A 25,706-nucleotide genomic window follows, 5' to 3' on the forward strand; every position below is an offset into this window, starting at 1 on the left:
TCACCAAGGCCAGCTCAGTAATCTGAAAAGCTAAAAAGGAAAGGGAAGAAAATGGGGCACCTGATTTCAGCTATTCTGGGTCAGAGAGATGGCAATGATCATGTCTGGAAAATCAACCAGAGGCCTCCAGATTTGACTCTGATGCATTAGCCTTGAGGGGTTGTGGAGAGAGCGCTGTTTTGTGCCAACATCAAAGATGATTTGGGAACACAAAGTCAACTCCACCTGCAAAGGACTGGCAAAAGCATAAAAAAGTGGGGGTCACTCTCTGGGACATTTTCCCTCCCAAACTTCCTCTGATTGGCGGCTGAATGAGGCAAGGGAGGGAAAGGTAAAGAGTATTTACTATGATGACAAAATGCAGAGAAAGTCCAAGCCCAACATAAAAGACAAAAAAGAGGCTCTGATCTAAAACCAACAATGGTTTTAAGTGCCCAACACATGCCAAGCTGGAGAGACATGCTAAGTTTTAGACACAGCTCTTGCCTTCAGGGAGCTTAAAAAAAAAAAACACTGTGCAATGAAGAATGACTCTAAATTCTGTAGGAGTACAAAGAAGGTGATGAAAGATGAAGGTGAAAAGTTGTGCCAAGCCAGATATTGCAGGGCCTGGGTCATGTTAAAAAATATTGTTTTGAGTTTCTGGTCAAGATGCTGGCATAGGTAAACACAATACTCAGAACCTCCCACAACTATATTAAAAGCACAACTAAACTCCCAAACAATCATAATTCAGAACCCCTGAAATCTGGCTGAACAGAAGTGCTATAACTAAGGATATAAAGAAAAAGCTACAAGATTGGTCGGAGGGTCAGAAACACAGAACAGGCTGGTCCTAAGCCTATGAATGGCAGTTAAAAATCAGAAGGGATATCTTGGCTGTGGAAGTCCCCACTGAGGAGCAAGAGGTCCCAACCTCACACCAAGCCCCTCAGCCCAAGGTTATAGCACTAGGAAGAGAAGTCCCCATAACTTCTGGCTGTGAAAACCAGTAGAGATTGTGGCTGGAGTCCCAGACAGTCCCTCTTAAAGGGCCCACTTGGGCTTACTTGGATTCACTCCCTCTGAGCTCCAACAGTGGGACAGAGGCCTGAAAGTCACCAGGGACATATGGGGAGGAACTGAAGAGTCTGGCATCAAGATGAGAGCTGGAGAGGCAGCTTTCTCCCAGACAGAAGTGCTAGCAGAGGCCATTGTTCCTTTACTAAGCCTTCCCCTGCTCTCACAGAGCTGGCAGCTCAGCACCATATCTGAGTCACCATCAACCTGTCTAACACAATTTGTTTCATACTGGTGATTCCCTAAGACCCCACCCCACCCCACTTGCAGGCCCCACCAAGCCCTTTCCAGTGCTTTTTCCATACAAACAGCCTGTCTTGGCTCATGCTGCTGACTTTCCTAAAATCTCAAATACCAGCATCTGGCCTCTGTGTACCCTATACCTGCTAAAGGGCTGCAAGCCTGGTACTAATAGCAGCTGGTGTTGGTTTGCAGCATAGCCTCTCCTGGGCACATCAAAGCCCAGAACAAGTAGCAGCCATCTGAAGATCACTCTGTAGCTCATGCCAGGTGGCCCAAGGCAGAGCACAGGTGGCAGGTGACCTTCTACTGCAACTCCCAGGACTCCCTAAAGACAGTGCACCTGGTAGAGAGCTTCCGACTATGTCAAATCACCACCCAACAACCTCCACAAGTGACACACTCAAGGGACAGACTCAGCACGCACCAGAACCCTGACAAAGTAAGTCCTGCTCTATGGGGTGGGGCCCTGCATAGGTGATCCTCCATGGTGGTCTCAACCAGTCCTTGCAGCTTATAGGCCTAGGAGTAAATCCCTCCTGCTGATGTGCCAACAGCAATCAATGCTTAATTACAACAGGCGTGTGCACAGAGCCCATAGGGGATGTACCTGAAGCACCCAGTTCAGGTGATCAGGGAGGCTGTGCCACTGGACCCTATAGGACAACTACTATATAAGGCCACTCTACCAAGCCTGGGATTCATAGCAGCTCTGCCTAATACACAGAAACAAACACAGGGAGGCTGCCAAAATGAGGAGACAAAGAAGCATGAACCAAATGAAAGAACAGAACAAAACTCCAGAAAAAGAACTACACAAAATGGAAACAAGCAAGCTACTAGATGCAGAGTTCAAAACACTGGTTATAAAGATGCTCAATGAACTCAGGGAAAGAGCAGATGAACTTAATGAGAACTTCAACAAAGAGATCAAAAGATAAAAATGGAGATAGAAAACATTTAAAAGAACCAGTCAGAAATAAAGAATACATGAACTGAAATGAATTATAGGGAATCAATAGTAAGTAGATGAAGCAGAGGATCAAATCAATGAATGGGAAGATAAGGAAGGAGAAGACACCCAGTAAGAACTGCAAAAAGAAAAAAAGAATTTAAAAAATTATGATAGTGTAAGGAGCCTCTGGAACAACTTCAAGCAGACTAACATTTGCATCATGGGGGTGCCAGAAGGAGATGAGAGAACAAGAAATTGAAAACCTAATTGAGTAAATAAAGACCAAAAACTTTCCTATCCTTGTGAAGGAAATAGACAAGTTCGGGAAGTTCGGTGAGTCCCAAACAAAATGAACCCAAAGAAACCCACACCAAGACACATCATAATAAAATGCCAAAGGTTAAACACAAAAAGAGAATTATAAAAGCAGCAAGAGAAAAGCAGTTAGTTACCTATAAGGGAGCTCTCATAGGACTGTCGGCTGATTTCTGAAGGTTTCAAGAGAAACCTTGCAGGCCAGAAGGAACTGACATGAAATATTCAAAGTGATGAAAAGCATGGACTTACAACGAAGACTACTGTACCCTGCAAAGCTATCATTTAGAATCAAAGGCAGATAAAGTGCTTCCCAGACAAGAAAAAGCTAGAAGAGTTTATCATCACCAAACAAGTATTACAAGAAATGCTAAAGGGTCTTTTGAGGAAGAAGAATAAAGAGAAAGAGAAGATCAAAACTATGAATAATAAAATGGCAATAAATACATATCTATCAATAATTACTTTAAATGAAAATGGATTAAATGTTTCAATCAAAAGACATAAGGTGCCTGAATGGATAACAAAATAAAGCCTGTCTATAACAGACTCACTTCAGATGGAAAGACACACACAGACTGAAAGTAAAGGGATGGAAAAAGATATTTCATAAAAATGTTAACACCAACAACAAAAAGCTGGGGTAGCAATACTTATACTAGACAAAATAGACTTTAAAACAAAAGCTATAACAACAGCCAAAGAGGGACCCAGAAATTCTACTTCTGGGTATTTATCCAGAAAACCCAAAACACTAAGTGGAAAAGATATGTACATCCATACGTTCATTGCAGTATTATTTACAATAGCCAAGATATAGAAGCAACATAAGTGTTCATAACTAGATAAATGGATAAAGAAGTGATGCAGATATACAATGAAATATAATTCAACCATAAAAAAGAATGAAATCTTGCTATCTGCAACAACATGGATGGACCTAGAGAATATTATGCTGAGTGAAATAAGTCGGACAGAGAAAAACAAATGCCAGATGATTTTACTTACATGTGGAACCTAAAAAACAAAATAAATAAACACAACAGAAACAGGCTCACAGATACAGAGAAGTTTTCAACAGTTGCTACATGGGAAGAGGTTGGAAGGATGGGTGAAAAAGGTGAAGGGATTAAAAAGTACAAATTGGTAGTTATAGAATAGTCATGAGGATATGAAGTGCAGCATAGGGAATATAATCAATAATATTGTAATAACTATATATGGGGTCAGATGAGTACTACATTTATCAAGGTGATCACTTCATAAGTTATATAGAAGTCTAATCATGGGTTGTACACCTGAAACTAATATAATATTCTATGTCAGCTGTAATTTAAGAATTTAAAACTACTTTTAAAAACAAATTTTGTCTTTATCCTAAAAACAAGGAAAATGTATCGAATAGTTTTATGTAAGAGGGTGGCAGTATCAGATTTATGTTATGGGAAGACCACTGTCAATGCCAAAATAGAGTGACCTGTAAGAGATGCTAATCATACCTATAGAGTCAATGATGGCTGCAATGTGGAGAACAGGTAGAAGGGGGCACACAGTGGGTTCCGGGAGGTTAATTAGTTAGGTTATCATTTCCCTGGTCCAAGTGAGAAACGACTGTGGCTTGGCCTAGGGTAGGGGTGGAGAGAAGGTGACAGAGTCAAGAGCTACATGGAACACAAAAACTATAAGACTTGATAGGCAAGGAGAGAAAGAAAAGAGTCAAGAGCAACACCTAAGCTTCCAGCACAACATGACGGGTAGTGATTCCATTTCATGAGACAGGGGACCCAGGAAGGTGATGGGTTTACAGGGTGTATAGTCAAGCCTTCTGCCTTGAGCATGTTGAGTGTGAGGCTATAAGGATCTGGAGTTCAAGGGACAGGTCCAGGCTAGATAAAAGCCTGTGTGTTATCTATATACAGATAGAAATGGAAGCCATGGGTAGGAAAACTGTGTGCTGTAAGAGAAGAAGAGTATAGGATAGACCCTTGCAGAACTAACCATTAGTCTTAGAGAAGATTCACCTGCAAAGAAATGACCCAAGAGATAATAGAAAAAACAGAGGGTGTTTTATCAGGAAACCCAAGGGAAGAGTGTTTCAAGAAGGGAGAGAGGTCCAAGTGTGAAACACTCCTGAGAGGCCTAGTGAGAAATTGGGCTTAGTGATATGAGGGGCAGCCATACCGTGAATTTATGGCACTAGAGTCATCGGAGGGTGTGGCGTAAGTGGTGAATGTTTACATTGTCCAGCACATATCTGGCATATCACCAGTGCTTGGTAAATATTAGCCCCATGGTGTTTAGCACATCATATGGGTCTCCTCCCTTTGCCTGCACTCATCAAATATGAATGCACTGACTAATGATCACAGTTCCTCTCATATAAACATGGCATATCAAGTCTGATATTTGAGCTGGCAACAAGCTCCCAGAATGCTACAGAGAGAAGTAAACATCTATCTGCCTCCATGTTGCTAGCCCATTCCTTCCCAAACCTAGAGGTGCCCCCAGACAAAGTCACACCAATTGCATATTTGCAATTCTGGCTTAACCTACCAGCCACAAAGTGACTCTCTGGGCAGTTGGGTGTTCTAAAAGACAAGGACAAAATGTATTTCTGTGCATCCACAGCCTACCATTTGTGACTTTTTGGCTTATAAAATGAAAGGATTAAATGCAAAGCTGCAGATGGGGAGCTGGGCCAGTGCCCTTCACAGATGCCAAGCCTACACAGCTGAAAGTAGTGTTTTGAAAAACATCAAGACCTCAATTAACCAGAATCTGGAGAATGGTCTCTTCTGGTGAATGATTCTCCTGATTTATCAGGCATTGGCTTAAAAAAAAAAAAAAAAAAAAAAAAAAAACAACTCTTAAAAGCTTTACAGAGTGTGCTAGGCTTCTTTTCTGATTTAGGGATTAAGCTGTAATGAATACAGTTTAATATTTTCTATTGAGAATTTTCAGGATCCTCTATAGTGGATTAAAAAATGCATGGAAAATTTGACTGAATAGTGACATCCGAGCATGCCCTGGGAAAATTTTTAAGCTCTGCTGTCAGCTTTTTTTTTTTTTTTTTTTTGCACTTTGCCTTTCTTTCTTTCCCAAGTGAAATGCCAATAAAGTAATCCAGTCATGAATTCTGGGTTTGGAAGGTCCTGGCTGAGTCATGGCTGCAACTGCAACCCCTTCCCATTTTTCTCTGGAATCCCCCAGTAGGTGCACAGCAAAAGTGTATCAAAAGAATGACTGCATTGCTCTGGAGATGCCGGGTACACTGTCATAGTATCCCTGGCATTTATCTGGTATTTTTCACATTCCACACTTTTGCTAAACTTTAGCCCTGGGATGGGCTACCAGTCCCCTCAGATAAATCCAGGGCATGCTAATCCTTTTTTTGGCCTGACCCTAAAGACTCAGAGACTATTCTCCTGCTGGTGAGAGAGAGGTTGGGGTTAGACTAGGTGTTCTGGCACTAGGTCTGTCCCCCTGACAGACCAAGTCATACCCAAAACCACCCCACACAGGTGCACAAGGGAAGGAAGTACAGAAGCATACAAAGAGAGAAGGAGGAAGGGGGAGAATACTTGGCTTTCCCCAAGTGACTGTTGGTGGATGGGGTATCTCACCGTTCTAACAGGTGACTAATGTGGTATGAGAGAACAGTAAAAAGGGTGCTGAGCTGTCAGACCCTTGGAGACAGCAAGCAAGTGGTGATTTTGGAAGGGACCTCAGGAAATATCTTGTCTGACCCCCATCTGAGGTTAGAGTTCATAAGCTGGCCCAGGGCAGAGGAGAGTCAGGTTTCTGAACTCTCCATCCAATGCATTTGCTACTCATGTACTCAGGCACTCTTCTGCCTTCATGAGTTTCAAGGAACACATTCCTTTCACTCTCTGTCAAGTTCAGGCCTATGCCCTCTCACTGCAGTCTATGTGAGCTGGATGCTTCTGAGCATCAAATTTGAGATTGGGATGTGTTGATGCTTGAGGCTGGAGAGGGGCCTCTGAGTTTGCCTGGCTGTGGTCTGAACTGGGTGTCCTCTCTACAGATTCCTGGGACTTTAAACAGTCCACACGCAATATCTCCCCCACCATCAACCAGGCCAACATCGTGGACTTGCACCCAGCATCCGTGTACAGCATCCGCATGTACTCCTTCAACAAGATTGGCCGCAGCGAGCCAAGCAAAGAGCTCACCATCAGCACTGAAGAGGCTGGTGAGCTCCTCTCGCCCTGCCACCCATGCCCTTGGCCTCAGGGATCAGGGACTCCTGGGGCCCACACCCACCATGTCCACTGACAGTGGGCTTGCAGTTAGAAGAGGGGAGGTGAGACCCCAAGGCATTTGTTCATGTCTGCCTCTGGATCATGTGGAGCTCTTCTGCTTGATATTTTCCAGATGGGTTCCAGATGCTGGGCTTCTGGGAGCTGTCCATGGTTCTACCCTCCTCCCCAGCCCCAGCCTGTCTGGAAAGGACAAATGTGCTAGATATGTGACCTTTATCATGAAGTTTTCCTGAAAGTTTAAATAAGATCTCTGTTTCTATATTCTCTCTCCTTCTCTCTCTCCCTCTCTCTCTCTCTCTCTCTCTCTCCCCCTCCCTTCCCTCTCTAAAAATAAATAAATAATCTAAAAAAGGAAAATCTTAAAAAGAAAACTTTTTGCAAGCTTCATGTTTTTAGTACAGCTGTATCATGTGTGCATTTTCAGTGCTGTATGGGATCTCATTTCATGACTGTATCACAGTCCATTTGTCCATTCTACTGCAGATGGACATTTGTTGTTTACACTTTGAAGCTATACGCATTCATGTACTCATATGCTAGTATACAGGTTTGTGAATTTTTCTAGGGGACACAAGTAATTATAAAATTATAGTCATCAGACCACATAAGAGTATAAGAGTTCTGGCCACTACACACTCTTGCCTATACTTCATATTGTCAAACATTTAAAAAATTATAGAAAATAAAGAGGAAACATAAACCTTATGATTATTTCAAGGGGACTCAAACAAAGTTCCTCTGTTTTTGTAGATGGGCATTTCCTTTTTCTCCAGTAGTCCTCCAGCTCAGGAGGAAAGAGTGAGATCATTGGACTCTTTCTTCTTCCAAGACGAGCCCTAACATTGCTCTTCTTCCTCCCCCACCAGCTCCTGATGGGCCCCCCATGGATGTCACCTTGCAGCCAGTGACCTCGCAGAGCATCCAAGTGACCTGGAAAGTAAGTGAGGTTGAAGGTATCTCCCTTAAAATGCCTCCTTGCCTCCACCTCCTCAATCTAGGAATGAAGCCCCATCAGGCTAGCTAGTTCTGGTCTCTTTTCATGCCCATACCTGGTTTTTGCTAAAGCCAGTGAGACTTAAAGGAAGGAAAGATAGAAGGAAACAGCAGCAAGTCCCTCCACCACTCCCCACTTCTTTCTCCACCTTGGGTCTCTGATGGAGGTTGATGAAAAACTTGGCAGTGCCGAGTAGGGAAGATGGTCTTTCCACCACACTGGCCTGTCCTCCAAAACCTACATCTTGTAAGAAGTCAAGAGTTGGATTTGATTTTGTGCAAAATTCAAGGGGGTGCTGCAGATGATGGGGACCTCATCTCGACCCTATGACTAGATCTAGGTGATAGGTGATACATCACCTGCCTTCCTGTAGTGAGGCCTTAGGCAAGGGGCTCAGTCCTTTCAGGCCTCAATTTTCTCCTCTTTAAAATCAGAATGAAAATAACGCCATCCGTACTTCTGGGGGTGGGAGAGCTGTAGGGAAAACAGATCAGTATGTGTTGCAGCCATTTCTAAGGGACAGAAACTTATAAAATCTAGACAATGTCTAAAGAATCTATCACTTAAGGAAAGTCACAGAAGAGATCCAATAGTTGGGCAGAGGAACAGATCAAAACAGTCTTGTGCTTGGGTTAACTCCATCCTTGTTGCCACATCCCTGCCATGGGCACAAAAGGGTTGACAATACGGATGGCTTCCTGTTGTGCTGCATTTTCCAGTGTCCACGTATTTTCTTACACTAAATTAGGTAACCCCTGTTTCTGTAGAGTAGGGTGGACAAAGATATTTTTGTCTCCATCTGATGAAAGGAGGCCAAGGGATAGACATGCAAGGTGACTTGCCCATGACCATTCAAGTAGTGACAGGTACAGGACTTAAGTGCACATAGTCTGGAGCCCCCACCCTTCTCCCCATCACAACACATTGCTCAGAGTTTGGGAACAGAACACTTTCTTAGGGCCCATCCATATTCTTCTTCTTGAAGCTTTCCCATTTTAACAGTGGAGTTTAGGCACTGCCTCATCTCCATCTGGGATCAAAAATGTTCAGTTATTTTCTGACTCTGACTCCTCATGGAAAAAGTGCAGGTGCTTTAGTCTTCTTCCTGGGCCTTTAAAAAAGGCAGGCTCAGGACTGGAGAGATGCAGAAGGACCTAGTCATGTTTTCCCTGAAAAGACCACTCTTGTATATACATGTTCTCTCTCTCTCTCTCTCTCTCTCTCTCTCTCTCTCTCTCTCTCTCTCTCTCACACACACACACACACACACACACACACACGCAATGCACAAAAACCTGGTTCCTTCCCTCCCTAGAGAAATGACCAAGACAAAAGTGGGACAGAATCCTTCCTAGGGACCAGCCCACCTTGTAGATACCTGTAGCCATGGTTCCCTCTGGATTCAGGTCTGGGCTCCAGGACTTTCCTCAGAAACTGAGGGTGAAGCCTGGAGTCTCATCCCCATGTCTCATCTGCATCCTGCCTGGAGGCTCATTTCCTAGGAATAGCCTGAGGAAGCCAGGAGGTGGGGGCAGGTAATGAATAAGTATGTAAAACACTGACACTGAGACATTTGGCTACAAAGCTCTGACCTGGTGGTCGATAAAAATTTAGAATCAGATTTATTTCTCCAAAGTCTCATAATGAAAAATAAAATTGATTAGGAAGTTAGAACTTCAGAATGAACCAAGCCATCAATAAATTTTGGGCTGACTTCTCAGGGGATTTTTTTTAACACTAAGAAATAGATTAATGAAAAATAAAGATTCACTTGAAAGATAAGTCACTTCATTTTAAGACTCTTTCCACGAGATGGATCACCACTGCTTTATGACATAAATTTGCAATCAGTCCTATTGATTTCTTAATGCTTCAGAGAAATATTGTTAGGATTGATTTAAATTCTGAATTTAATCAGAATTCCTCCCTCCCTCCCTGCCTATTTAGGGGTAGGCAGGGTAGGGGAGAGGCAAAAGAGAGAGCAGGAAAGAAAAGGAGAGGAGGGAGGGAGGAAAGGAATAAAGGAAGATCTGTCAGGATTCACATAAACATGTGAGCATACATGTGTGTATGTAACAAGATATGCCTGGATGCCTATCTGTGTCCTCTGCCAGTATATGTGAATGTGAATGAAGGTTGTGTGATACTGTGTACAGGTGTATATCATAGTATAAGAGGCTCTGGGTATGTAGACATGTGTGCCGTTGTCCAATGATGTATATGTTAGAATGTGTATCAGTAGGGATATGTATATGTAATATGATAGTATACATCAGTGTGAGAACAAGGGTATCTTGAAGATATGTTTGAAGATATGTTCCATGTGTATGATGTGCGTACACATATGTGTACAGATGCAAGACCCAGATTCAGAAATTTGCCTACTTGCAAAGTAGCAAACAGTGCTGCCCAAGTGCAGAGAGAAACATTTTCAGGCATTAACAAAAAAGTCAAGTCAGTTAAATACACATACACATACCCATTTTGTGAGTTCAAAACAATTATGTTAAATTAAAAACTTCATTTTAATGAGTTAACAGTGAGCTTAAAAAGACAGTTCATTTAAAACATTCATTGAATAAAAAAACTGTGGGGCTGCTTTACTAACTTAATTGTTTTTGATCTCACTAATTTTTAGCACAATAAAATGGTGGGCTTCTAAATTAACTTCATTGTCTTTAAAACCCTGATTCAAGCTGTTTTCATACTCATTGGGCTTGGTGCTCTCTTTCAATTTAATAGACAGGCAGATCCTCTCCTTAAAGGATCCAGTTTCTCTTTATGGGTCTAAATGCATCTGACTGGGGATAGGTGTGTGGTTGTTTGGTGCATCTGGATGTTCATGTTTGTGGTTTTAAATGTGGGGAGATATTCAGATCCTGTGTGTGTGAAAGAGAGAGAGAGAAAGAGAGAGAGAGAGGGAGAGAGAGTGTGTGTCTTTGTGTGTCAGGGTTCAAGCTTGGGGTGAAAATATGTTTTCCATTCCCCAGACTGATGCTAGTGGAGTTTTCTCCATCCACCAGCCAAATATAATCAGTCCTTCATTCCAACACCCTAGCCAGAGCTCTGAAGTACTCCCTCTCCACTGCATGTCATTGCCCTTCTCTGTCACCTGGTCCTGGGAACTGGCTGCAGACCTCAGGCCTCAGCACAACCCAGTCCACGGCCAGGGTGTTGGGGGAAATCCAGCTGTGTGCTCCAGCAGTGGCTAAGCTCACATGAAAGTCAAGAACTTTTTTTTCACTTGTAATACATATATACCATTTTATTTACAAAAAAATTTACCATTTAACCATGTTTGTATGTATACTTCAATAGCATTAAGTACACTCACAATGTTGTGCAACCATCACCACTGTTCATCTACAGAACTTTGTCATTTTCCCAAACAGAAATCCAGTTCCCATTAAACAATAACTCCCAGTCCACCATACCCAGCTCCTCATAACCTCTATTCTACTTTCTGTCTCTATGAATTTGTCTACTCTACATACCTCATAGAAGTTGTACCAATATTTGTCCTTTTGCATCTCGTTTATTTCACTTAGCAAAGTATTTTCAAGGTCCATCATGTTGCAGCACATATCAGAATTTCCTTCCTTTTTAAGGCTGAACAATATTCCTTTGAATGGATATACCACTTTTTTATTAATTCATCTGTTGATTGTACTTTTTGGCTATTGAGAATAATGTTGTTATGAACATATGTATAGATATTTGTCTGTGTCCCTACTTTCAATTCCTTTGAGTATATTCTCAGAAGTGGAATTGCTGGATTATGTGGTAATTCTATGTTTAGCTTTCTGAGGAACTGCCATACTGTTTTCCACAATGGTTACCACATTTACATTTCCACCAAGAATGCACAAGTGTTCCAACTCCTCCAAATCCTCACCAACACTTATTGTTTGCTCCCCTCCCTTTCCATCTGGTCACTTTTTGTCTGCTGTTCCATTTCTCCCAGGCCCCTGAGCCAGTGCCAAATGATGTCCTCATTCATTCATTCATTCATTCACTCACTCATTCATTCAACAAATATGTATTGAGGGACTACTACAGGCCAGGCACCATGCTAGATACTGAAAGAGCAGCAGGAAACAAACAAACAAAAAAAACAACATCCCCATCCTCATCCTCATGGAACTTACATGGATAGTCAACACATAAGAATACATATACAGGACTTCCAGTCAAGATGGAGGCGTAGGTAGATACACTTTGCCTCCTTGCACAACCAAAAGAAGGACAATAAGTTTAAACACACACAAAAAAACAACCAGAATTGCCAGAAAATCGAACTGTATGGAAGTCCCACAACCAAGAAGAAACATTCATCCAGACCAGTAGGAGGGGCAAAGATGAGCAGGAAGGGTGGAGAGGACTCCTTGCAAGGCGGGAGCTGGTGGACCAGACAAGGCAGAGGCTGGTGGAGTGGGCGGCCCCACATTTGTGTGTGGATAAACCGGGAGGAACAACTAAGGAATGACACAGACCATGCAACCCAGGGTTCCAGTGTAGAAAAATAAAGCATTAAAACCTCTGACTGAAAAAATCTGTGGGGGTTGTGGCACAGGGAGAAACTCCCAGCCTCACAGGAGAGTCCATTGGAGAGACCAACAAGGTCCTAGAACACACACAAAACTACCCACCCAGGAATCAGCACCAGAAAGGCCCCATTTGCTTGTGGGTGGTGACTGAAAGCTGGCAGAGAGCCAAGCAAGTGGCATTGTTCCCTCTTAGACTCCTCCCACACATATAGCACCACAGTGTGGTGACCGTGGGTTGCCCAGCCTTGGAAAATACCTAAGGTTCAACCCTTTACTGTGTAATAGGCACACTGAGACAAAAAATTATGGCCCAAATGAAAGAACACATTAAAGCTCTAGAAAAAAAAATACAACTAAGTGATGAAGAGATAGCCAGCCCCTCGAATGCAGAGTTCAAAACACTGGTAATCAGGATGCTCACAGAAATGGTTGAGTATGGTCACAAAATAGAGGAAAAAGTGAGGGTTACAAAAAGTGAAATAAAGGAAACTGTACATACAACCTACAGTGACGGGAAGGAAATCATGACTAAAATCAATGGTTTGGACCACAAGGGAAAAAATAAACATTCAACCAGAACAGAATGAAGAAATAAGAATTGAAAAAAATGAGAAGAGGTTTAGAAACCTCCAGGACAGGAATGTCAAACTCATTTTCACCAAGGGCCACATCAGCTTCAAGGTTGCCTTCAAAAAGCTGAAATGATTTTAGAACTGTATAAATGTAACTACTCTTTAACTGTTAAGGAGTTGAAGTGACATTCGGCCCTTTGAAGGCAACTGTGAAGCTGATGTGGCCCCCAGTGAAAATGAGTTTGACACTCCTGCTCTGGGACAACTTTAAACATCCCAACATCTGAATCATAGGAGTGCCAGAAGAAGAAGAGGAAGACCAAGAAATTGAGAGCTTACTTGAAAAAGTAATGAAGAAGAACTTCCCCAATCTGGCAAAGGAAATAGACTCCCAGGAAGTCTAGGAAGCCCAGAGAGTCCCAAAGAAGTTGGACCCGGGGAAGCACACACCAAGGCACATCACAATTACATTACCCAAGATTAAAGATGAGAGAATCTTAAAAGCAGCAAGAGAAAAGGAGACAGTTACCTACAAAGGAGTCCCCATAAGACTATCAGCTGATTTCTTAAGAGAAATCTTGCAGGCAAGAAGGGTCTAGAAAGAAGTAATCCAAGTCATGGAAGGCAAGGACCTACATCCAAGATCACTCTATCCAACAAAGCTTTCATTTAGAATGGAAGGGCAGATCCAGTGCTTCCCAGACAAGGTCAAGTTAAAGGAGTTCATCATCACCAAGCCCTTACTATATGAAATGTTAAAGGGACTTATCTAAGAAAAAGAACATCAAAAATATGAACAATAAAATGACAACAAACTCACAACTATTAACAAATGAACCTAAAAGAAAAGAAAAACAATGAGAGCAAAAACTAAGCAAACAACCAGAACAGGAACAGAATCAGAGAAATGGATATTACACAGAGGGAGTTCAGTGGGGGGGGGGGGGAGAAATGGGGGGGAGATACAGGGAAGAAGAAGCATAACTGGTAGGCATAAAATAAATGGGGAAAGATAAAAATGGTGTAGGAAACAGAGAACTCAAAGAACTTATATGTACAACCCATGAACATGAACAAAGGGGTGGGGGGAATGCTGGAGGGTTGGGGGGGTGCAAAGTGGAAGGGGGATAAAGGGAGAAATTGGGAAAACTGTAATAGCATAATCAATAAAAAGTACTTTAAAAAAAATGGGGATTTCAGCAAGGACACCACAGAGGTGAGGAGGCAAAACTACCCAAAGAAAGTGTGTTTCCTGTGAGCTGTGAATGGCAAAGAGGCCAGTGTGCTGGAGTGTAGCAAGCACAGGGGATAGTAAATGGGTCCAGAGATAATGGGGGTCAGATCACATAGGGTTGTTTAGCCATTGTAAGGACTTGGGCTTCCACTTTGAGTGAAACGGGAGGCTTTAAAGGGCTGGGAGCAGAGGAGTGACATGATCTGACTTGGGCTTTAAAAGCCTTTTCTCAGAGTCACTGTGTCTTGTCTCCCCTGCCCATACCCTATACTCACAGGCACCCAAGAAGGAGCTACAGAATGGCGTGATCCGGGGCTACCAGATTGGCTACAGAGAGAACAGTCCTGGAAGCAATGGGCAGTACAGCATTGTGGAGATGAAGGCCACTGGGGACAGCGAGGTCTACACCCTGGACAACCTCAAGAAGTTTGCCCAATATGGGGTGGTAGTCCAGGCCTTCAATCGAGCTGGCACGGGGCCCTCATCCAGCGAAATCAATGCCACCACCCTGGAGGATGGTGAGGGCACCAGCAGAGGGTAAAGGGTGCAGATCCTGGTCATGGGCAGAACCAGAACTGCCAATGAGGGCTTGAGGCTCTTCAACCACTCTAAGGCCCTATCACGTTCTCATGGTCCACACAGGTTCCCTGGATCCCTCCATCTCTCTTGTCCATTGGCTCCTTGAGTGTTGTTTGGTCAGTTGAGTATCCCCAGCCTCTCAGTCCATTTGGCCAGCTCTCTGTCCATCACCTGCTGGTGCTCTGCCCATTAGTCTATCTGTTGATCTATTGGCCCATCTGAGCACCTTTCTTTACATTTTCCATCCATGCTTCTCCTTCTACCTTTCCTTCCTCCCTTGTTCTGGCCTTCACCCATCACTCTCCCCACACTCTCTCCTTTACACACTATGATTACCCTCTTACATGGGAGCAAGTCTGGATGCAGAACACAGTGATGTGGACACAGGATGTATGGGAAAGGCACATCCTGGGGAGCAGCTGTTCAGAGCCCATACCAGCGTGCCTAACCAAACACTAAGCTCCCATCCACCCAGGTCCATGCTTAGAAACAGCTAGAGCAGGCCCACCTTTGGCCTCCATACGGCACCACCTCCCCTGCTTTGAGGATTGGGGGCCTGGAATTTCCAGCAAGAAGAGATGTGCATGGGCTGGGGAGTCCTTTTGCAAACAGAGCAGAGGAAGAAAGTTTCCAGCCGCATGTGCTCAGCAGTTTTTCATCCTTAATTAAGGCCCTCATTAGCCTGTCAGCGCCCGATCATTTCCTGGCAATATTAGCGCTCCTCCCGGGGTATTCAAGGGCCCCTGCTTTAGCAATAGTGTCTTTTCCATAATTATATTACCTTCATTTTGTTCAAACGGGCGATCTGTATTAGTTTATTACACTGGGTCCCTAATTACATGGTGCTTATATTTTTACACCTAAGTAATATGAAACAATAATCATTGTCAAAGAGGATCGTTAGGATGATATATTATCATTTAAATGCTCATGAAAATTAGAGTTGCCTCTTGTGGGGTAACGGGATATAATTACCTTCCATCCAGTCTGTGTCTCCTTTCTCCCACTGAAACTGAAGCAGACAAGGGTTTTCCCTTTGCCCTCCTGCTTCCCAGAAGCCAAAGAAGTATTCCCCCAAGTTCTCCCCAGCCCAGTTCCTGGGGCCTGGTGTCCCCACTTTTTGTCATCTTGGAAAGGACAAGTTGCACCAGACCAACCCTGGGAGTGGAACTTAGGTTCAGCTCAAAAGTAGCTCTCATAGGGAGAGGGCAAAAAGCAGGGCAGACAACCTAAGTTGGTCTCAGTTTTCCCATCAGTCATTCAAGGCATTTGGGTGTGTTCATGTGCAGGGACAGGGACAGAGGTGTAATGGTCCCAGAAGTCCCAAAGGTGTCCATGCAACCTCCTTTCTCTTTTACCAGGGTTAACTGAAATCCTCTTTCCTCCTTTTCCTTCCCTTTAGCTTGGCACAAGGACATAAGGGTCCCTAGATCCAGGCCTTGGCTCAGATGCCCTGGTCAGGTGACAACAAAGGGCTGGCAGCCATCAGACAAGATCATTAATCACAGAGACCTCCAGAGCTGGACATGCTGAGCTGTGGCGCCCATTGGTGAATTCCTGGGGGCTCATGTCCAGAGTTCATCTCCTCCTTCCCCCAGCATTTGCCCAGAACTAGGGATATGCCTCCCAAAGAGCAAGGAACCAAGTCCATGAAGACCTCTGTTTACCCAAATCTCCTGGAAATGAGACGTGGATCACTTCTTAGCCCAAACTCTAATCACTCACTGAGTCAAGAGGTCCTTCTACTTTTCTAACCTGAAGCTCCTCTGGCTGGGCAGCAGGACCCGGCCTGGGACATGTGTGTTGTGGCGTGCCTCCCTGACTGAACCCTTGGGTTCTTTTCTCACCCAATGCAGTGCCCAGCCAGCCCCCTGAGAATGTCCGGGCCTTGTCCATCACTTCTGATGTGGCTGTCATCTCCTGGTCAGAGCCCCCACGAAGCACTCTCAATGGCATCCTCAAAGGCTATCGGGTCATCTTCTGGTCACTCTACATTGATGGGGGTGAGTCCACTGGGAGTGAGGGCCAGGTCTCGGGGTGAGAAGTACAGGGTGATAGGGTCTGCACTCATGCCTAGTTAGAGCTGAGCATATTCCCATAGGGTGTCAAATGGAAGTGCAGCCTCCCTCTTCTGCACATATTATCCAGGGACCAGGGTCACCTTTCTGGTTGCAGGGAAGGACACCAGCTGCTCCTAGACAGCATTATGTTTGGGAATGACTTGAGGGATCATAGGGACATATTTGCTTTCCTAATGTGATGTATTGATATGAGGCTTTTATGGCCAGATCAGTCAGGGTCCCAGCAGGGTATAGTGGCATACCCAAATGGGGCCATTGAGGAGAGTTTAATGAAGAGGCAACTGCTTGCAGAAGGTATGGAGGGAGGTTGAGATTAGCACCAGCAGGAAGCCCTCGCCATCTAGGGCTAAGGGGGCAAGAAGAGGAAGCAGGATCTATAGAACCCATGAGCCAGCCGCACCTTGCCCAGGCCATGAGACATGCAGTGTGCCAGGGAGAATGGTAGACCAGAGCCCAAGTGGGACTGGGGGCAGGAATGGCAGAGGGAGAAAAACCAAGACAGTATCCTAGCCCTCTGCATGCTGTCCTTCCCTGGGATGCTCTAGTCCAAATGGGATTGTGTGGTCCCACAAGAAACCAGGACCTGTTCACTGGGGTGCACAGCCCTGGCAATGAACAGGAAGTCTGAAGTCATGCCAGCCAGAGGCCCAGTGTCCCTAACTAGGAAATGTTCTCCTGGGGTCACAAAGGGCTACAGAGAGTTTGCTCCCCAAATGCTAACCCTTCTGGCCCCAGCCCTGGCCCCTCTCTTCTTTCCTGGAGGCCCTTCAGCTCATGGCAAATCTCCAAGGCAACTGCCCTCCCCTTTCCCACCTGGCTTCTGCTCTGCCCAGACACACTGCCAATAGAATTGTCTTCCTCCTTCACCACCTCCACTGTCTTCTCCAAAAGCACAGAGGCCTGGATTTCAGGGGTTTGATCTCAGGGTCTCCCAAGTTCTCATATTGTGAGATGCCCTTGTGTCTATCATGAAACAGGTAGTGCTGAGCCATGAAACAGGTAGTCTCTCATTTTTCAGAACCTGCTTCTTCTTTTCTGAGCCTGCAGGCATCCCCAGATCAGCCCCTTCAGGTGAGGAAGGCATTGGCCTCTCTAATGTCCAAAGGCCACCCAGATTGTTGGCTACACTGCCCTCTTCCCAGAAGAACCTCTTTTGGGTCTTTCTCTGGTTCCAGTCCTAAATGGGTTTTCCCTGGTTTCTGACCTCCTGGAAAAGGAAGATCCTGCTGTTCAGGCCTCCAAGGTTCCCTCAAATTGACCTAGAGTCCTTTTACACTGGACATGGCATTCTCACCCTTCAGACCCTGGCAGTCTGCTGCCCTCCCCCAGCCCTGTCCTCTGCCTGGGACCCCTTGCTTGCACTGGATCCCTGACAAGGTGCTGAGGTAGTTTTGTGGGACTTGGCTTCTACAAGGCCTGTCCTTGACCAGTGTCTAGTCTTGCCTTTCTACAAGCCCAGTAGTCCCAGTGGGAGAGCTGGCAGTCCGGATACCCATCTCTTTCCCTCTGTCTCAGACCATGGTCTTCCCTTGGGACCCTCTCCCTAAGCTCTTTCTCAGTTGATGGCAAGTTCCTTTGTGTAGCCAAGATGACAAGTCCTCACTGAGCCCTTTCTCACTATTGAGAGTTCGGGATGCATGCCCAGGAGCGGTCTGGTGCCCCAGCCTGTCCAAGTCACCCCAAGTTCATACATGGCCTAAGGAGAGCTGATAGTGGGCTCTGGAGCAGCAAAAAGGAATGGCTGTGACTGTCCCGTCTGGTGTGAGCTCCCTCCCTCCACATCTAAGCCACTCCTGGGCTCCCTCACATGAAGAGGGGGTTGGATGGCCAGGGGGAACTATGGCTTGGAGAGATGAAGACATGGAAGTATTCTAAAGGGAGAGTATTAAATGAATTTAGTGCAAGGTCAGCTGGGTGCTGAGACCAGGCCAGCAAATGCTGTTTGCCATGGTGGAGCCACTGGGGAGAGATGTGGCCTGGAAGCAGTGCCCAAATCCAGCCCCATGTACCTTGAGGTGGAGGACTAGAGTAGAAAACTGAGCCCAGTGAAGCAGGCCTGACTAGAGACCAGGCTGGTGAACAAGTGGCAGAAAGACCATGGTGTGGCCAGCCTAGGCTGCATTCAGAGTCTACTTGTCTCTGGCAGAGTGGGGTGAGATGCAGAACATCACGACCACACGGGAGCAGGTGGAGCTGCGAGGCATGGAGAAGTTCACCAACTACAGCGTGCAGGTGCTGGCCTACACCCAGGCTGGGGATGGTGTACGCAGCAGTGTGCTCTACATCCAAACCAAGGAGGATGGTGAGTGTCTGTGCCAAGCTGCCGGGACCCAGCCTGAGGGGCTCTCCAGGGCCTGTTGCTGAGCATGCCCTTGAGACCCTCACTGCCCACCCCACCCAAGGAAGAGGGCAAGAGCAGAACATTATTCTTCCTCTTGTCCCTTTGAGGACTCTGGGGCCCTGCTTTGGGAAAAAGAGCTTACAGTGGACGGTGGTGAAATGCTTTGAGACTCACAAACACAGAAGAAACCATAACCCAGCCTCTCCTCCTACCCCTACCCCAAGAGCACACTTTTTGTGGCACCTGATCCCCTGCAAGGTTCAGTCTAGCTTCCTCTGGATACAGAAGGTTGAGGTTGAGGGGGAACAAGAACATCACCCACACACCCTGGGTTAGGGACTTGGCAGTCACCCTGCAGAGGCCCCAGAATGCACTTGGATGTGCAGGGGGGTCTCTCAGGGAGAGAATGGGATGTGCCTCCATTTGGAACTATGGTCTCAAAGCCCTTCTCCATGGAGGCAGAACTAGAGGGAAACCAGAGATAAGGAGCCAAGACTCAAGGGTGGAGTAACAAAATAAGGGAGTAGGAGGAGACTAGGAGCTGGGTCAACCCAGGAGAGAACAGATTGGGAAAATAACCAGACTTCCATCCAGGGCCAGAGCTGCACCCCTCACCCCACCCCAACCCCATGGTGTAGTTGACTCTGTAACATTCTGAGCCAGGTACTGAATTTTCAGAAAAGCTGGTTTATGTGAAGAGTGACTGGCCCACAATGGGCACTTAAGAAACAGTAGACATTGTTGGTATTATGGTTTCTTCCCACTCAGCCTTAGTTTTTCCAAAGTCTAGGTCCTACCCATACAATTTGCCAAAAGGTATTGGGGTTAGAGGAGTTGGAAAAAAAAAAAAAAGACTCAGCCTGGGAGTATTGGTGGAGAGGTTCCCAGAGAAGCCAAGCGCTCAGTGACCAACCACATTCCAGCTCAGCTTAATGCTACCCATTCTTCCCAAGCCCCTCCTTTTCCATCAGATCAGTCCCTCCTCACCTTAAACTCTGAGCAATTAAACATTTACCAACCTGCCTGCCCTACTTTTCTTGTCATTAATCCCCCCAATCAGGGCTTCCTGGGACAGCTCCAGACAGAGCCACCTGCTCTTATGTGGAGACTGAACTAGGATGGTGCTCAGAGCCCGGCCCCTTCTAGTACCCAGGGTCACAGACACAGGCAGCCTCTAGAAGTGAACCATTTGGGCCCACAGACTCCCTGCACGCTATTCCAATGCAATTCCTGAACCACAGCACCTGCATGTGCGTTTAGCTGACCAAGGTGAGGCCCCACCAGGGGATCCAGAGGCCAGAAGCACCATCTCAGGGAGTCTAGAGCTGCCTCCAGAGCCACACACAGGAATGCACACAGGCAGGGCCAGGCCCTCAGGCAGCAGCTTCATAGAGTGGAAGGGGCACTGGCACACGCTGCACACGTGCATGCCCCAGACCTGCCAGTTATTGGCAAGTCACTGAAATTTCTGAACCTCAGCTTCCTCATATAAAATGGGGACAAGTGATGTCTTATCAAGTTGTTGTAAGAACCAAATTAACTGTAAAATCCTTTCTAAAATGTCAAATGCTAGCAAATGGTAGTTTTTTTAAGGCTACCAAGGTGCTGGCAGTAAAATGACTGCTGACAGTGAACCCAGGTGCCACTAAAGGAATTAGTTTCCCCAAAGGGAGGCCTAGGCCAGAGGAATCTACGGTCAAATGAAGTCTCATCCAGAACGATGGTCATAACATCACATGTCTATGATGTGCTATCATAGGTATAATTTAACCTTCCCAATAGCACTATGAGGTAGGTCTTATTTCCATTTTAGAGGTAATAAATCTGAGGCCTAGAGAGCCAAAGCAACTTATTGAAGGTCACTCTGCTAACAGGTGGCCTATCAAGGCTTTCTTGCCCCCATATCCACTATATCTTTCATCATACCACTGTATCAGTTAGGAAGATTTTGGTTGTGAGTAATACAACTAAAAAAGGTCTAAGCAATAAGCATATTTATTCTCAGACATAACAAGAAGTCTTTAGTAGGACAGATCCAGAATTGGTTAACTCACTGGTCCCCATCTCTCTGCTCTGCCATCCTCAAAATGATGTCTGTCCCTCTTGTGATTTCGAGATGACTACAGCCCCAGGCATCACACCAGACAGGACAGAGTTCAGAGTGAGGAAAGCAGTCTCTTCCTATGGGCATGCTTCTCTTGGGAGTGAAAGAAACCTTTCTTAGAAACCCCTCAACAAATTTATCCTCATTTCCCATTGGCCACAGTGGGGCAACATGCCTTTTGTTAAGCCAGTCACCAAAAGGGAAATGTATTACCATGGCTGACTTACCCCAAGCATGATAAATCCTCCAATGCAGGTGATGGAGTCAGCTTTCTCTAAAGAATAGAAGAGCATGAGTCCCCAAGCAAAAGTGAAGCTCTGTTTGGGAGGAATAGGAAAGAATAATGGTGAGTGAGCAGGCAGAAAACCATGCCTACTCCAGTGCTGCCTCAAATCCAGCTCGTTGTCCCACGTTCCAGCTCCACCTCTGCCATGGGGTCTTGAGCAAACATCTTAAACTGAAAATACTGTGACCCCTCAGGATTTTGAATTTTTCCAAAGAAAAAAAATTATAAGAAAACTTAGAATAAAACAAAACAAGGAAAAAGATAAAATGCAAACATAAGTTGAAGGTCATTTCTCATGTCCAGCTCTCTCAATCTGAACTTGATATCAGACTGGCCTGAGTGATTCAGTTTATGGACAATAAAGCCTCTTGCCTACTCCGCAGCTCCCTTGTGAATACCAAATCTGGCCACCTGGCCTCAGAGTGCAAAGTTGAGTTGGATTTTAGACTACTTTAAAGATCTTTAACTGAAGAAGAGTCTTGACTACACCCATGTTTTAGGAAGGTAACTTTTGTAGGAGTACAAGGGACTAATGATAGGAAGGAGGTGGGAGGGATAAGAACTAGTGTCAGGGAGTCCCGTGAGAACCTGTGGGCAACTAGGCAGAGAAGAGAAGGTGTGTGCTGGGCAGCAGCAGTGAGGATGAAGGGAAGAAGAGGGCCAAGTTTAGAGAAGCATCGCAGAGGGTTTCCACTTCCAGCAATGGTGGACTGGATAACCCAAACCCACTCTCCTTCTTGCTTAGCACACTATAAAATCTGGATACAATATTTTTTAAAAGACCTGTTTGAAGTAATTAGATTGCTGGCAAGAGAATGAAGAATTACTGGGCTAGGATCCAAGGGAGAATGAAAGGCCAGAAGGTAAGCCTGGCATTTGCAACAGCTTTTCCCCTCGGGGACATTTGCTGAGTCTGGAGGCAGTTGCCGAGAATCTAAGCAGCATTAGAAAGACATGAATTGGAGGCCAGGGCCTGCCAGGGTGTGTGGGTCTGTCTGGTGAAACACTCCCCACCACCCCTCACTTTAAATTAAGACCATGCTGCAGGATAGCACTCTAGGATTAAAAGTGGATTAAAAGTAGCCAGGTCAGCTTTAAATCACAGCAGTCATGAAAGTTACACTGAAACAATCCCAGGTTGCTAGTGCCCCAAATTGCAGGTACCTGTCAGAAACAAACATCAATTCTCTTTAGGAAGATTACAAGATTTGAGGCCTCAAATTAGTTTTACAAAAATTTTGCAAATACCGTGTCTGGCATACAACAAAAAAATGATGAGGATAATGTAAACAAAAACTATCAGAAAAAGAAACAAACCCACAAGAATTCCAAAGATAGGTTTCTTTTCTATTCAAATATGGACTTTTAAATAATTATTCTTAATAAGATTGAAATTATAAGAGAATTGGAAACTCTCAAATGGAAAATCTAGAAATAAAAACTACTAATGCCTGAAATAAATAACTCAGTAGATAAGTTTAAATAAATCAGACATGGCTGGAGAGATAACTAGTGAACTGGAAGTTAGGCCGGAAGGAAATGCCCAAATGAAGCACAGAAAGATGAATTAATAGAAAATAAAAACACAAGTAAGACATAGAGCAGTGATTTTCAAACTTGACTGTACATACAAATCAGTTGGGGATCATGTTAAAATTCAGATCCTGTTTTAGCAAGCATAGGGTAAAACCTGAGATTTTGCATTTCTAACATGCTCCCAGGTGATGCTGCTACAGACCCATGGATCACATTCTGAATATCAAGGTCATAAAGGATGCAAGAAGATATTCCAAAGAAGAGGAGAAAGACAGTGGGGCAGAAGATAAAATGTCTGAAAAAAACTTGTCAGAACCTTTGTAAGATATCAAGCCACAAATGCAAGACGCTCCACAAACAGGCAATAACTTAAAGAAATCCACACCTACGCTCATCATAATAAACCTGCTAAGCAAAAATACAAAGAGAAAAATCTTAAAAGCAACCAAAGTAAAAAAGAAACAGCAATTAGGTTGTCATCTAATTTATCAGAAATAATGGAAGCCGGAAAACAATGCAATGGTATATTTAAAGTACAAAAGGAAAATAGTTATGAACCTATGACTTTATACCAAGCAAAAATACTCTTCAAGATTAAGATTAAATAAAAAATTTCATACAAAAAATGAATTTGTCACCAACATACTTTCTCTAGAAAAATATTAAAGGGCATTCTTTAGTTAGAATGAAAATGACCCCAAGTGGAAGGTTAGTGATGCAGTGAGGAAAGAAAAGCAATTAAATGAATATATGGGTAAATATAAATTAATATTGATTGTATAAAAATGATGGTGATGATATCATCTTAAGGAAGATCTAAATATTATGCAGAATTAAAATACACAACAGTGGCATATAAATTGGGAGAGGATATCTTAGAAGTTCTAAGTCCCTTGCATTGTGTGAGAAGAAAAGTGCCAATGAATGGGAGTAGGGGGGAGAAAACTGTACTTGAACAATGATTAAAAAAAAAAAAAGTGCCAATGAATGATATTAGACTTTGGAAAGTTAAAGATTTCTGTTTTAATCTGTTCCATAACCACTAAAAGTAGTGGAAGATTGTATAACAGCCAAACTAATAGAATGGGAAAAATAGAGTATTAATACTCAATCCAGAAGAAGGCACAAAAGGAAAGAAAAACAAAATAGATGGAAATAGTGAAAAGTATTTAGTGAGCTTGGATATTTAAACTTAAATACATTAATAATTGTATTAAAGATAAACTGACTAAACTCTCCAGTTAAAAGATAAACTCTGTCAGACTGGATGGCAATGAAACAAAACCAAAATATGTGCTGTTTATAGGAGATATCTAAAACTACCTTTCTATACCTTTATGCCTCTGTATAAAGAGGTATACCTTTATACCTCTGTATAAAGGTATAGAAAGGTTCAATGTAAAAGATGGAAAAAGATAAAAGGCATACCATGCAAAACTGTCTAAGAGAACACTGGAATATTAATATCAGACACAGTATGCTATAAGGCAAAAACTGTTATTAGAGATAAAGAAGGATACTTTGTTATAATAACAGACTCAATTTACTAGGCAAATAAAACAGTTCTAAATTTGTGTGAACCAAATAATATAACCTTAAAATATATAAAAGCAAAACCTGACAGAACTAGAAGGACAAATACAGAAATCCACAGTTAGAGTGGGATACTTCAACATACCTCTCTAAACAACTGATAAGAGAAAGAGTATGCAAGGAGGATGGAGAAGATTTGAACACTACAGTCAGCACTCTTGCCCCTGGGCCATCCCTAGAGCCCTGTGCTGCACAGCTGCCCAGACACCCAGCAGCGTGGGAGGGCAGGTCTGTAGCAGCAGTGAGGGAGGGTGGAGCCAAGGGCGGCCACCAGATTCTGAGCTCAGGCCCCTGTGTGAGTGATGACACTGCACCTATTTTATTTAACCTAGAACTGTTGACCACTTAGTAGATTTAAAAATATAGGTAGTGCTAGAAGCTGAGACTTGGGAGAGGAAATGCAAACATAATAACTGTTGTAATTTATTGAGTGTCTTCTATGCCTCAGGCACTGTGCCCAGTGCTTTATTCTAATTAGCACTAATTCTCTCTACAAACCTTTAATGTGGTTGTTTTTATATTCATTGTATAGATGGGGAAACTGAGGCTCAAAAAGGTAAAATAAATAGGATACTACCACTATCCTCAAAGGAGTGTGAAAGTTCTCAGAAAGGAAGACAAGCACACAGCAATGCAAAGGGGAGATGAAACACTAGAGTGTGGGCTGAGGACAGAAAACTTCCAGTCTCCCAGCCAGGCCAGGCAGACCTAGAAATGGGAGCAGGGGGATGTCAGAGTCTATATGAATTGGGATCACTTAGAATGGATTTCCCAGCCAATTCTAAAGTAGACTTTCCTTCCTGAAAACAGAAACGGCCTAGTCGGTACCCCAAAGGCAGTGTCCTGGGCACACAGCAGGAGACATGGTCATCCACTGGCTGACCACAGCCCTTGACCCTCAAGAGGAGGCCCACTCTGTGAATCTCTCGAGTCCCCAGCTACAAGTTGCTCAGAGGCCAAAAAGAATGGAGTGACTAGTATGTTTAT

The 25,706-nt window shown here is 44.2% G+C and overlaps 1 protein-coding gene across 3 annotated transcripts in view; it reads left to right on the forward strand.

The window, feature by feature from the left end:
- The window catches only part of DSCAML1 (DS cell adhesion molecule like 1), a 347,436-nt gene that overhangs the window by 300,525 nt on the left and 21,205 nt on the right, over positions 1-25,706 (forward strand). For all 3 annotated transcript variants that reach the window (XR_004903802.1, XM_028516804.2, XM_036028516.1), the window contains 5 exons: positions 6,615-6,782; positions 7,719-7,789; positions 14,477-14,717; positions 16,635-16,781; positions 19,006-19,161. Coding sequence is in view for 2 of the 3 variants with exons in the window: in XM_028516804.2 (XP_028372605.1) it covers positions 6,615-6,782; positions 7,719-7,789; positions 14,477-14,717; positions 16,635-16,781; positions 19,006-19,161 (783 nt within the window). In the remaining variant the exon portion in view is untranslated. The remainder of the gene's footprint in view (positions 1-6,614; positions 6,783-7,718; positions 7,790-14,476; positions 14,718-16,634; positions 16,782-19,005; positions 19,162-25,706) is intronic.

Source organism: Phyllostomus discolor, chromosome 6 (assembly GCF_004126475.2).
Source record: "Phyllostomus discolor isolate MPI-MPIP mPhyDis1 chromosome 6, mPhyDis1.pri.v3, whole genome shotgun sequence".
NCBI classification, from domain to species: Eukaryota; Metazoa; Chordata; class Mammalia; order Chiroptera; family Phyllostomidae; genus Phyllostomus; species Phyllostomus discolor.